General features: G+C 41.5%; 1 protein-coding gene across 3 annotated transcripts in view; it reads right to left on the minus strand.

Annotated features, from left to right (window-relative positions):
• Positions 1-14,522, minus strand: part of RBBP8 (RB binding protein 8, endonuclease) — a 2,682,217-nt gene that overhangs the window by 353,834 nt on the left and 2,313,861 nt on the right. For all 3 annotated transcript variants that reach the window (XM_044065365.1, XM_044065366.1, XM_044065368.1), the window contains one exon: positions 5,431-5,500. In XM_044065365.1, the coding sequence (XP_043921300.1) occupies positions 5,431-5,500 (70 nt within the window). The remainder of the gene's footprint in view (positions 1-5,430; positions 5,501-14,522) is intronic.

Genomic DNA, 14,522 nt, shown 5'->3' on the forward strand with positions numbered 1-14,522 from the left:
CCAATCCTGTAAAAATATAACAATGATAGTAAAAAAAAATTTTTTTACTTTTTTATCAATGGATGTGTGGATGGAGTAATACTGACGTGCCTTTCAGGACAGCACTCTATTGGAACGGATGTTGGGATGATGTAATTTATTTAAAGACATTTGATTGGTTAATGTTTGATTTTATAAGATATTTAAAGACTTTTAATTAACTTGTTTATCTGAAAAAGTTTTACCTTTAATGTAAGATGAAAGCACTCATCATTCAACTCAGTCATTAAAGTTCGTGGTTCGCATCTGGCTTGGCATCTTTTGTTTTACATCCAAGGAAGATTAAATCCAGGAGGACGGAGGGTGGGAGAGAATACTGCAACAGAGAAGAGAAGGACATCTATCATTATGGTAAGACTGCAACAGAGAAGAGAAGGACATCTATTGTTGTGGTAAGATTTTACACAAGCAATCTATGTCCATCTATTCTTCTGTTACAGTATTCTTTATATGAGAGAGAATACAAAAGCTCATGAGGAGAAGGACAGGGAGGAGGTAGGGGCAGAGAAGCTTTCCAGGAAACCATGAGGAACAGCCCTAGCAAACCCTGCCCTGAATTTGGAAATGCAGTCCAGTTTATAATGCTTAATGAAGGTATGAACTGAAGACCAAGTAGCTGCCTCTAGAATGGAGTTGATGTTCAGAACTGCCTCCAGAATAGAGTTGGTGTCCAGACCTTTGAAAAAGGCTCCAGAAGTGGCCACGGCCCTAGTAGAGTGAGCCCTAACTGAAAAGGGTACGCTCTTTCCATGGTGTTCATAGCAGAAGGTAATGGCCTTAGCACTCCAGTTGGAGATATTATGTTTAGTGACTGGGAGTCCTAGGGCTCTAGGGTGAAAAGAGACAAAGAGCTGGTCAGATTTCCTTATACTCTTGGTTTTGTCTAGGTAAAACCTAAGCTGTCTGTGTACATCCAAAGTGTGCAGAACTCTTTCTGCAGAGGTTTGGAGAGAAGGAAAAAAGGTAGGGAGGTGTATTGCCTGGTTCAGTGATAACTCTTTGACCACTTTAGGCATGAAGAAGGTGTTGGTGCAGAGTGAAACCCTGTCCTTATGGAAGACTAAGAAGGGAGGGGAAGCCATAAGGGCCTATAACTCTGAAACCCTTCTGGCAGACGTGACTGCCTACCAGCAATATAGTTTTCCAGGAGCAGAATTTTAGGGAGGCAGAGAATGCTGCTTCAAATGGGGCCAGGGCCAGGGCCAGTTTTTCCAAAACAAAGTTAAGATCCCAGGGAGGTGGAGTTGGTTTCATGGGGTTCTCATGTGGAGGACGCCTTTCAGGAACTGCCTGACTTCAAACCTGCAAACTAGGGGAGGTGAGGGAGGCATACAGGCAGAAATGGCTGACGTGCACTATCTCTGTATCACTGAAGAATAAGTTAGTCCAGTGTCCAACAACTCACACAGATATGACAAGATTGTGGGAACATCGACGGTTAGTGGGTCCAAATTATATAAGATACAACATAATGAAAATCTTTTCCATTTGGATAAATAAGATTTCCTTGTGTTGGGTTTTCTGGCCTCCTGTAGTACCCTTAGCACATCCTCAGGAAAAAAAGGTGTCTGAAAGAAATCAAGGCCATATCACCCACAATGTCATCTGTAGAGCTGACAATTGTGGATGAATGAGGGTGCCGTTGTGTTGTGTAAGTAGGTCCACTCTGTGGGGTAACTTGTGCCCTTGGCTAAATGCAGGAGTAAGGGGAACCAATGCTGTCCTGGCCAAAAGGGGGTTGCCAACAAATTCTTTGGTCTGTCCTGTCAAATCTTCAGAAGGACTCTTGGGATGATAGTCAGGGGAGGGAATGCATATATCCCTCTCCCTGTCAGTCGGAAGGAGGAAAAACATTCTTAGTCTTCTGCTTTTTACTGGGCATATCCATTCTGTGGCATGATGGCAGGCCGGACATAGGTCTACACTCAATAATGTCTGAATCTACCTCTTTGCAGACAAGGGAGGTAGGAATCCCACAGGGGTCTTCAGAAATAACGAGTCAGGGTTCTCCTTTGACGTCCGAGGTGAATGCCTGCAGTACCTCTGAGGACATGCTTCTATCCTGTTCCACGGCAATCTCTGTTATGGGTTCGGCCTGTGGTTCAGACGACGGCCATGAGCGAATCTCCAGACTGGTAATCATCTTGGGAGAGAAGTCTGGCGCTGGAGGTGCAGCTGAGGCTTCCGGCCTGTGTTTCTTGGCCTTTCCCTTCACAAACGACTTGGCTTCTGAGGTAGACCCTCCATTCATTTGGTGAGGAATTTTAGTCACTGGTTTTCTAGGTATAAGGAAAGTGAATTAAGCCTACTTTTAAGGTTTTCTGGGTGAACGACTGACAGATAGGGCAGGCCTTGTGATCATGGGAAGGCCCAAGACAGAAAACGCACTACTGATGGCTGTCCATATGTGGAATCTGACGTCCACATTCACATTTGCCATTCTCGGATGGCATTAAACTGAAGACACTATCAAAAGTAAATAAAGGATTCCCAATGTGGCACTTATCTGAGCTGAGGTTTCCTCAGCAGTCAGACAGTACATACATACTGGAAGTGCGTTCTGTCTGGAGGCAAAGAAGTTCTAAGGATGGTGCATGGGTATGTCACCTTTATAGCCTATGCCTGACAGCAGACTACATGCGATGCACCACACACCCTAGGCACTAAAGACTTTTGTATATTGGTCAATGTCAGGTCACTTAGCATGCAATCTCCCTTATGTAAAGAAAGAATACTGCAACAGCAGAACAGAAGGACATAATTTGGTTTTGTTTGGATTGAGTTGACAGGCAGGACTCTACATATGTGAAGGATTTTTGGGTTCTATCATGGAGTTGTGACAGTGAGGGTGCAGCACAGATGAGAGAAGAGTGAAGCCTATATCTCTTTGGCCTTCCCCAAAAACAGAAACAAATGATGCTGGAGAGTCCGACTCCAGTCCTACAAAGGAATTTTTGTGAGCGGGAATCAGTGAAAACTTCTCTCATTTTAAAGTTACCCACCAAGGGCTGCATCAAAGGAAGTACCCAGAGTGAGGCCACCTATATTACATCTTTGGAGAAGGCTACCAGATGACCACCATCTAAATCCAGAAACAACAGCAGATCACTTCTTCTGCAAGGATTAAGCTAAAATGGCCAACAGCTTTGAGAAGACTGCATCTTGAAGAAAATAACTTTTATTTAAGTGATGCCCATCATGTACTACTCAGGACAACCTTTTGTTTGGACCTCAAATGTCAACATGCCAGAAGGTGTCCATTATGTTCAGCAGCATCACCCAAGTGCTCTGTGGGAGCAAGGGCATGACTCTTGCAAAAGACCTGAAGAAGGTTGCATCAGATGTGCTGACTGAATTTGCTGATATTCACAATGGGAAAAAGCAGTCTTCTGCTTTGGAACCATGAAGACCATAGGAATAAAACCTCCACCTTGCATCCAACACCACGACAGCTTCTGCAGCCCCTATGACCAGCTGAGTCTGCTAATGTCCCAAGAGATTACAAGAAAGGGACTGCACTACCAGCAGAATTCTTCAGGGGAGGGCAAGCAAGCTCCATAATGTGGTTGAGAATAAGCATGTCAAGAACCTGGAAAACAGCCCCCACCAAAGGATACTTTACACCAGAGCCAGGACCAATGTGAGGTGGCCAGTGGAGTTATCTTCATAAGTGATTTCATGGTCACTGAAGGTGGCAAAACATCTGACACTTAAGGACCAGGTCTCTTCCTCCTTTTGGAACTGTTCAGGTGTAGGAGATAATAGCAGCAGAAAGAGAATCAGTGAGGCCGTTCACAAAAGCCTGTTTTACTCTCAGGAGATCAAAAGTCAGATCTCAAATTGGTTAGATGAAGACCACCTTTCCAAAAATGGATATCCAGGAATTTGCTCCTAAATCCTTCCTCCAGGAAGAAAAACCTTGGCCAAACCATCCTAAACATAGACAAACCTGAATCTGTGGACTTAGCCAAAATGTCAAAACAGTCAAATTCACATCATGACACAATATACTCCCTGTGAAAGCTGCTGACTCATGAACAGCCACCTGAAGCCCAGGCTTGAGGAGATCATCCAGTTCCGCCTTCCTTACCAAGCTGGCCTGGAACTGAGATAAGTTAGAAGAACAGTTTAAAGTCCCAGTGTAGCAGAAGAGTACACTCTCTTGCCATATCTGTCCAAACCTCAAGACTCTTTGTCAGCAGCTGGCAATGTGGCAAAATGCACTGGTCTAAGTTATTCTACCCACTCCAGTGACAGCTTATAAATGGCATCAGCCTGTAAGGACTCAAAGGTGCAGAGTCAGTCTCCAGGCTGTCTTGCTGACATTTGGAATGACTGGTTTAAATGAAAGGAAATATCAAAGTTCCTCTGGTTCCCATCCCAGAAATTATGCAAGGTGCTCTTGGAGAAAGGGATAGAGACTTTTACGCTAGTCTATGCTCTTCCAACAAATTACAACGGTAACACTAGAGGAGAAGGCTTCCAGCAGAGATGAAAATGGGGGCAGACTCACTGTCCATGTTCACCTTTAAAGCAGCAGCCATTATAGGATACAGAGAGTGAGGGAATTCATGACCCTGCCACCTGCTGCCATAAGCTCACCTGGAGCCACACATGTGAAAACTCATAACAGGTCACTTGGAAGATTGTGTACCAACTCTGGAGGATCACACACTAATCAAAGGCAAAGTGAACTGGGGTAGGATGGTGTAAGAACTCCAGGATGCAGCCACAAGGTGGGACCAAAGGGTGTGCCTTCGGTGACCCCTTCTTCTTCACATGATGCTGGGAACTTGCTGTAACTTTAGGTCTAGCTAGTCAAGCACAAGCTCGTCACCTGCAGGGTCCAGAGAAATGGCTTAACATACAGTTTACCTCAGTAAGAGACTGTGAGTAGACCTTCCAAATAGTTTCCATAAAAACAGCTGTCTACAGCTGCCATCTTCCTAAACATTAAGAAGGCCTACAACTTTATCCTCTTCTATGATGAGTAGCCAGGTTGAAACACTAAGAGCTGTAACAGGTACCAGCATTATTTTCTTCTCAAATACAGTAAAAGCAATGTGACACGAGTCTTGTCTAGTAATTGGGAAGCCACATGGACAGTTGTTGGTTTGTTTAGACATGCAAAACCAGGACTTTGCCAACATCATCAAAGGTCAAGATATGAACTGTGCTAGTGGCAAAAAAAAACTGACTCTGGGAACATGCATGTTTATGCAGCTGGAAAGTATAAGGTACATGGATGTATTTGAACAGAGGATTTTAAACAGAAAAAGTGTTGATTTCTGACTGGTGAGGAAGACACGGTCAACAACTTACTAGCAAGATGTATCCTAAAACAAATAAGTAATACATGCGTACAAAAATGACAATTTTCAATGTATCTACCTGCTGTCATTTTCAACATATGGCATCACAAAAGCTTGAAGTGTTGTTTTAGATGGATTTTCTTCATATCCTGAGGGAAAAGAAGCATTATTTTGTGAGGAAATGAAGGAAAAAGAACCTGCATGCCTTTTACAGTTCCATCATTAATGTAAGTCATTGCAAAATTAGTTCAGTTTGCTACAAGCTGAAATCTTTATCATCAGTTATATTACTATCATTGCATTATCATCATCATTAGTTCTGCACACACACACACACACACACACACACACACACACACACACACACACACACACACACACACACACACACACACACACACACAACATCTCTCATCACCTTTCCTTCCCATCTAGACTATATCTCTAAGGGAGTAACATAGACCAGCTTAACAAATGGATTAAATTCACCAACATTAATCTGCAAGAACTGCCAGTGCTCTGAATATTTAGGAGTTTTATACCCTTTCTGTGCTGTCCCTATTACACTCAAACCAGTAACTCTTGAGTTGCTTGCCCTTATGTAAATTTGACTTGAAAAGCTCTTCTGAGTCTTATCCCTTCTGCTCTTACTAGTAAGCACTAGAAAGTATAGTTGTGTAAGTAAACTCACCATAACAGAAGATGCTCGAATGACCACTGCAGCAGCAGCCTTAGCTACATGGGCTACATCCTGTATAGGAAATAATACAGGGGATATAAAAGTTTACACACCCCTGTTAAAATGCCAGTTTTTTTGTGATATAAAAAAATGAGACCACAATAAATCATTCAAAACTTTTCCCACCTTTAATGTGACGTATAATCTGTACAATTCAATTGAAAAACAAACAACTCTGTTAGGGGAAAAATATAAAAAATAAAAAATGTACAATAAGCTGGCTGCATAAATGTGCACACCCTTAAACTAATACTTTGTTGAAGCACCTTTTGACTTAATTACAGCATTCAGTCTTCTCAGGTTGGAGTCTAGCAGCATGACACATCTTGACTTGGCAATATTTGCCCACTCTTCCTTGCAAAAATGCTTCAAATCTGTCAGATTGCGAGGGCATCTCTTGTGCACGGCCCTCCTCAAGTCACCCCACAGATTTTCTATTGGAATTAGGTATGGGCTCTGGATGGGCCATTCTAAAACTTTAATTTTCTTCTGGTGAAGCCATTCTTTTGTTGATTTGGATCTATGTTTGAGGGGGGGGGGGGGGTCATTGTCATGTTGAAAGGTGAAATTCCTCTTCATCTTCAGCTTTCTAGCAGACGCCTGAAGGTTTTGGGCCAAAAGTGACTGGTATTTGGAACTGTGCATAATTCCCTCCACCTTGACTAAAGCCCCAGTTCCAGCTGAAGAGAAGCAACACCAAAGCATCATACTGCCACCATCATGCTTCACAGTGGGGATGGTGTTCTTTTGGTGATGCGAAGTGTTGTTTTTGCGCCAAACGTACCCTTTGGAATTGTGGACAAAAAGTTCAACCTAGGTCTCATCAGACAATAACACATTTTCCCACATGCTTTTAAGAGACTTGTTGTATTGTTTTACAAATTTTAGCCGGGCCTGAATGGTTTTCTGTTTCAGAAAAGGCATCCGTCTTGCAGCCCTACCCCTAGTCCAGACATATGGAGAATACGGGAAATTGTTGTCACATGTAGTACACAACCAGTACTTTCCAGAAATTCCTGCAGCTCCTTCAGTGTTGCTGTAGGTCTCTTGGCAGCCTCCCAGACCATTTTTGTCTTGTATTTTCATCAATTGTGGAGGGACTTCCAGTTCTTTGCAACATCACTGTTGTCCCATATTTTCTCTACTTTTTGTTGACTGTCTTCACTGTATTCCAAGGTATATCCAATGCTGTGGAAATTTTTTTGTACCCTTCTCCTGACTGACACTTAACAATGAGATCCCTTTGATGCTTTGTAGGCTCTCTGCAAACCATCGCTTTGTCAGGAAAATCCTACTAGGACAGCTGAACTTTATTTGTTGCTAATTATAGAATGAATGCTGTAATTAAACCAAAAGGTATTTCAACAAAGTATTAGTTTAAGGGCGTGCACACCTATGCAACCAGCTTATTGTACGTATTTCATTTTTTTATATTTTTCCCCTAACAGATTTCTTTGTTTTTCAATTGAACTGTACAGGTTATATGTCACACTAAAGGTGGGGAAAGTTCTGAAATGATTTAATGTGATCTCATCTTTTTATATCACAAAAACCTGGCATTTTAACAGGGGTGTGTACACTTTTTATATACAATGTAGCTGACTACCTTACAGAGTTTAAGTGCACTTTCAACATGCCCAAACTGTTACCAGCTTGAGCAGAGCTGAATAAACCAGTGGTTTGGGAGCCAAACTCTTCATAGCTTTCATGCCAACTGAGAGGAGGAGGCTAGTCCCCTGAAAGGAATTAATGTCAGGTAAACAAAAATCAAAGTCCTCACCCTGACAATAAAAAGTATACAAAAATAAGGGGGATGGAAGATGGGAGTGGCTACTGCAGGAGTGATAATTCAGACATCTGTTACAGTAAATTTACTTACACAGCTGTACTATGTTCATAATTTGATTACTGCTGCAATAACTTTAGCTATATGGGTAGATTACTATAGCTTAGCATGACTGGGAGGAGTGAGGATGAGGGCCCAGAAGCACATGAGAAATGGTTATAACAAAGCCTGTTCTAGACCTGGAGGAGAAATCTAGTTTGTAGTTCTTTGTACAGGTATGTACAAAGCCCGAACTTGCCATTTCCAGAATACTTCTACAATCCATCCCTTTCGAAAAAGCCATAGCTCTGGTACAGTGTTATCTTGTCCCTGCCTGGAATTACCTTATTGTGGTAGGTTGTACAAAAAGTAGTAGTATGGACAGCAATTTGGAAACTGTCTTCTTTGATACTGGTTGTCCATTTTTCTGACCTTCAGAAGAGATGAAATAACTGAACAGAATTTTTGTACTTGAGGAATTTTTTTAGGATTTTACAAAAAAAAATAAAAAAAAAAAAAAATATATATATATATATATATATGAGAGCATGATATATTCATTATAAAATTTAGAAATTTAAAATAAATAAGTAAATGCTTATATTTATATTGTATACAGCATGCTTGAAATAAGGTAGAACTGACATAAATACTTCACTTGCTAGCAAATAAAACTTGTTAGATACTTCAAGCAAAATATCATTAGACAACTTTTATAACATTTCAGTGTTCAAAGGTGACATTTTGTTGATAAATATCAATAAGAGATAACATATTTGCCCATGGATTCTTGATGAATGTTTTTGGCAATATCCTGCTTTTCTTTATGATGATTTCTCTGGTGGCAGTCTCTCAAAATGATGACATAAATTCTTCAAATTGTGGTGGTGAAGGCTTTTTCCATTTTCTTGTTATATTTTTCTTGCCACACCTAAAACTGTTTATATTAGATAATAATTTTCATTATTCATTTTATAATTCCCTATTATACTGAAGAAAAACATTCTAAGCTTGTTTCCTGCTTTTCCTGTAACTAGTCTAGTCCAGATGCAGATTTGCTGTAACCAGGACTGTTTGTAAGCTTCTGAGCCCCCAAAGCCTTTCTGTGTTGGAGGAAAGCCTTCTAGCTTATCAGTGGGAGTGGTAAGCACTAGGTAGCCTATCTATCACAAGAGTGGTTTCTGGCCCAGAAATTGTAGTTTATTGGCCGTTTGGGCAATTTTTCCATCTCTTTCAACTTTCTGGTTTAAAAGCCTGCGTTTGCGCTTGTTTCCCACCTTTCCTGTAACTAGTCTAGTCCAGATACAGATTTACTGTCTCCAAGGCTATTTGTAAGCTTCTGAGCCCCCAAGCCTTTCTGTGTTAGAGGAAAGCATTCTAGCTTATCAGTGGGATTGATAAGCACTAGGTAGCCTATCTACCACAATATCCAGGTACAGATACTTAGTTTTAGCACTTGAATTTGCTTATTCGTGCTCAGAACTTGTTGTTAGCACTAAATAAGCGACAAATTACTGCAGCACTCAACCTTCCTCTTTACCTAGAGGAAAACAGTTTTTGTACTTACTTTCCTCACTTGCTTAGAGAAAAATAACTCTTATACTCACTTTCCTCACTTGTCTAGAGGAAAATAGTTTTATTTTATTCAGGCATGTCCAAGAGTCAGCTCCAACTGTTCTCTCCTGTCTTTCTGATGAATCTGGGCACCTTGGGGCAATGTAGCAATTGCCTCACGTAGACAGACAACACTCTCCTCCTGCCACCCAGCACCACAACCTGTGAGAGATGCACTTGTCTAGCCAAACTGGAGGTAAAGCTCTCTCCAACCAAGACTGAACTTGACAGTCAAGAGGAGAAGGTAAACACTTGCACCACACCACACTCATCACATAGTCCCACTAAACCTACACCACCAAAATCCACACATGGAAACACAAAAACATTTGCGGAGGCTCTCAATAATAATCTGCTCAAGCAACAGAGACTTCCAAAGCAGAAACGCAAGCAACCACCACCCCCCAACACAACCCAAATGACACATAGCCAACAGACTCAGTGTGCTACTCAACCACAGCCCATAAGGCAAAACAATGTACCCAACACACTAGTCATAGGTGACTCTACAGTCAGGCACAGTGATGCTCCACTCACCAGGCTAAACAAGGAGAAGGTTACTGTCAGCTGCAATGAGGTCACTCCACAAGTACAAATATAGCTCTGTCATTGTCCATGTTGGTGTGAATGACCTGAGACGTAACTCCCTGGACTACATGAAAAGACACATGGAAGAGCTCTCCAATCTTGTAGCCCAAGCAGATATGACTCTAGCCCTGAGTAGCATCCTGCCATCACCCAGAATGATACCGCAGTACAAGGACAAAATGACTGACTTCAACAATTGGCTAAGCTTTTGGTATCATTCTAAGGGGACCCAGCATCTGTCTGCCTGGGACGACATGGTCAACAGACCACGATGCTTTGCCAGAGATGGCCTGTATCTGTCACCCCTGGGATTCCGGATACTGGCTAAGGCTCTTGCTGCCCCTATAGTGCCTTTTTTAGGCATGGTTCAAATGACAAATTCACCACCGTAACAGGAACAGGCAAGCAAAAACTGAGGGTAATGCTACTCAGTGCTAGAAGTCTAAATATCAAAATGCACTCCCTCGAGGCACTCCTTAAAATGGAGAACATCGATATCTGTGCAGTGACTGAGACCTGGTTCAAGGCTCCAGAGAGCACCCCTGAATTACCAGACTATAACTCATACCACACTTTTTGGCCACCTAACCTGGACCGGAACAGCAAAGGTGGAGGTGTGACCATATTCATTAAGGATATCCACACACCTCTAGGCTAGTTGCTCAGCATAATGCATCCGAGGTTATCCAAGTGCAACTAACTCTGAGCAAAACTGCAATCCAAATTGTAGCTTGCTACAGATCCCCTACTATGCCCCAGGATTCCCACTCCTCTTTTCTTGATATACTGGAAAATATTAGGGTTCAACCAAACACCCTAATAATGGGCGTTTTTAACTACCCCACCATTAACTGGGAAAACTACTCATATATCAACTCCTTCACTCAACGCTTTCGGGAATTCATAAATTCCAATTCCCTGGATCAACTTATTCATACCCCCACCAGGGGCAACAATATCCTAGACCTACTCATTACCAACACACAAAGTCAACTCCTCATTGGTCAGATCCAACAATAAGCTAATCACCCTAGATATCCACATCCAGCCCCCACCCCTCATTAAAGAAATCACGGTAAAAAATTTCTCCAAAGCCAACTTCATGCTTCTTAAGGCAGAAGTGGCAGACTTCATGACACCCATGCAGATGGACAATACAGTTACAATTGCTGAATCCTACACAGATGCACTCTATAAGCACTTACACGAGTGCATGGATCATGCTATCCCAAACAGAACCAAGATGCTATCCTCCAAAAAAAGGAAGCCAATCTGGTGGTCCCCTGCCATAAACAAACTCTACAACAAAAGGAAGAAACTGTTGCAAAAGAGAGTAAAATCCCATGAGTGGAGGAGTTCCCTGGTCAGCCTCAGTAAGAAGCTGAGATCCCTTATAAGATCCTCCAAAGCTAGCTACGAAAACAAAATCGCCACTGATTCTAGAGACAACCACAAAGCATTCTATAGCTATGTCAAGAATCTCAATGGCAACACCCAGATCTGCTCTGAGTTACAGCACAACAGCATGAAAATTACAGAACCAACTGATATTGCCAAAGTCCTGGCAGATAGGTGCAGTGCTAACTTTACCTCTCTCTCACCCCCTAAAGGGCCCATATCTATACAGGAAGAATGCAGAGTCCTTGTAATCACAACTATGTAGGTAAAAGCTGCACTCTCTAAAGCCAAAAACACAGCATCCATGGGACCAGACAACATCCCAGGCTGCGTTTTACACGAACTTCAGAACGAACTGGCTCCCCACCTAAGCATCATGTTCAATTATACTGTCACATCAGGCTTTGTGCCCACTGAATGGCGCACAACAACAGTTACCCCATTCCACAAAGGAGGCGCCGCCACTGATCCCGGGAACTATCGCCCTATTAGGCTGACGAGCCTTGTCTATAAGGCCAAAGGCCATGGAACGTATCATCATGGAACTCATAAACAAAGACATTGGTAACCTCCAAACTCTGGACCCCACCCAGTTCAGGTTTGTGAAAGGCAGATCATGTCTCCTGAACCTGATCGACTTCTTTGAGGCAGTCACCAAAGCTGTAGATGAGGGTAAGGTGGTTCACACAGCCTATCCTGACCTCGCCAAGGCTTTCAACACCATCCCCCATTCTGGAATTATAGCTAAACTCACTAAACTAGGTATAAATCCCTATGTCATAAGATGGGTTGCCAACTGTCTCACTGACAGAACCCACACTGTAAAAGCTGCAGACTCAAAATCTGACTTCAAACCAGTGACAAGTGGAGTATCACAGGGTTCAGTCCTGGGACCTCTCCTGTTTGGTATCTACTTCTCTGAAGTACAAGCTAACACAGAAGGCCTTTGGCTAACAAAGTTCGCAGATGACTGCAAACTAGGAGCCATAGTTGAGTCCCCAAATGATGTGGGCAGCCTACAGAAGGGCCTCACTGAGACAGATGCCTGGTGTCAGAGTCATGGCCTCAAGCTCAATGCCAAAAAGTGCATTGTCATCCCCTTTGGTAAAAACTCTGTACCCATGAACTACCACATAGGCGGCAGTCTACTTAACGCCAAATATGTGATAAGAGACCAGGGTACCCAGTTGGACAATAGTCTCTCCTTTGATAATCACATCTCCACAGTAGTCAGGAAATCTTTCTACGTGGCACACCTCATCACAAAAGGGTTCACATCTAGGAAAAAAGAGGTAATTGTTTCCCTCTACTCGACACTCAGACCCATTATAGAGTACAATGCCCCTTTTGGAATGTACCTCACAAGACATCTGCAGTAGCTGCAAAGCCCACAGAAGTACCTCACAAAGAGGATTACTGGCCTCAAACAGATGTCCTACACTGACCGTCTCAAAAAACTCCAGCTTTACTCTGTAGCATATCGCCTACTCCGAGGTGATCTCTGTCTAACATATAAAGCTATGTCAAAGCCAGAGCTGTTGGACATGCTACACGTAAAGAAATCCCAATCCCTCCGAGCTACACGCTCTAGGGACCTAAACCTTGTCACCACAATAAACAGGACATGCTGGAGGGATAGATTCCTGTCCCAGAGACTTCCCATACTCTGGAACAGGCTACCCATCTATGTCAAGCAAAGTTCCTCATTAGCACTCTTCAAGAAAAATCTTGATAAGTGGATGGGAAATAGGAAATACACCTCGGGGATCACTTCTGTGGCTCTGCTCGACAGGGGCACAGGAAAATAACTTTCTTGGGTGGCGTAAGTCAGGGAACCTTGTTGGCTAGGCTTACTTAGGCCGATAGCTTATTACCTACCTATGAACACTGAGACTTCTACTGTGAATGAATCAAACCATAAAGCCTTAATTAAGGAAATATCGAACTTTATACCAGTAAGGATGTATAAGACAGTGGTAGAATATGTGTGCCCAATCTGTGTTATAGATCTGTCTGCATCTCCAACATTCAATATTTTTATTTTTACAACATTTCATTATTTTGTTGAATGTTAAAATGGGCCTATGCAGGAATTTTCATGTAAAACCGTGCCAGTAATGAGGCTAAGACATACTTCTTACAGATTTCAGCAAATGAAGTTTATTTTCTTCAAGAAAAGTTGTACTATAACCCTAATGTGATATGATCCCAGAATTTGTCTTTCACATAATGGTATATGTGAAAAGATTTTTATAAAGCTTTGAATTTTCATTCTTCATTTCAAAATTATTACATGAGATTCTACAAAGAAACTAAATTAGTTTAGGATTTTCTTTGTAAAGAGAATGTTGGTCATTTCTGTACCTTTTATTTTAGGATAAGATCAGATGAAGATTGTCCACATTTCTCTTTATTTTGTAAAGCGGTCCAATCTTGAGGAGCCATGTTATACACAGAAATTAATGGTTCAATTGTTTTTACTTTTTTGCCATTAAGACAATTATACCCTCATATAAAATGTTTAACTTCCCAGATATCAAGTTTTGATTTATAGGTTCTCAAATAAGTCTTTTGTTATTCTGAAAGGAATAAGTGTGTCAAACCAGATTTTCAAGTCAATACTACCTAGAAATTGTGTATATACAGGTTTTTAAAACAGAATTAATATAAGTAGATTGTGTGGGAAAGCATGTGTTGAACTGAATATAATTACACAGATAAATCAAAAAGGAATTATTTATATTAATACTGCAAGTGTTATTCATTTTCATTATCAAAAAGCAGAAAATAAAATGTATTCCAATTTGAGTTATAATTGGAATCTAACCAGTTAAAGATGACTTCTAAGTTTGCTTCTTTTCCATAAGTTTCTATATCTGGAATACATGTTCCCCGAATTTATGATCTAATATGGTGTGAAACGGCTACACAGTCTAAAATATTTTTGCGCCCAATTTAGCAGATAAATTAAAAGAACATTTATGTCAAATAATTAATACAAACCAAA

The sequence above is a fragment of the Protopterus annectens genome, chromosome 3.part0 (assembly GCF_019279795.1).
Source record: "Protopterus annectens isolate FY-2018-M chromosome 3.part0, PAN1.0, whole genome shotgun sequence".
Classification (NCBI taxonomy): Eukaryota; Metazoa; Chordata; order Ceratodontiformes; family Protopteridae; genus Protopterus; species Protopterus annectens.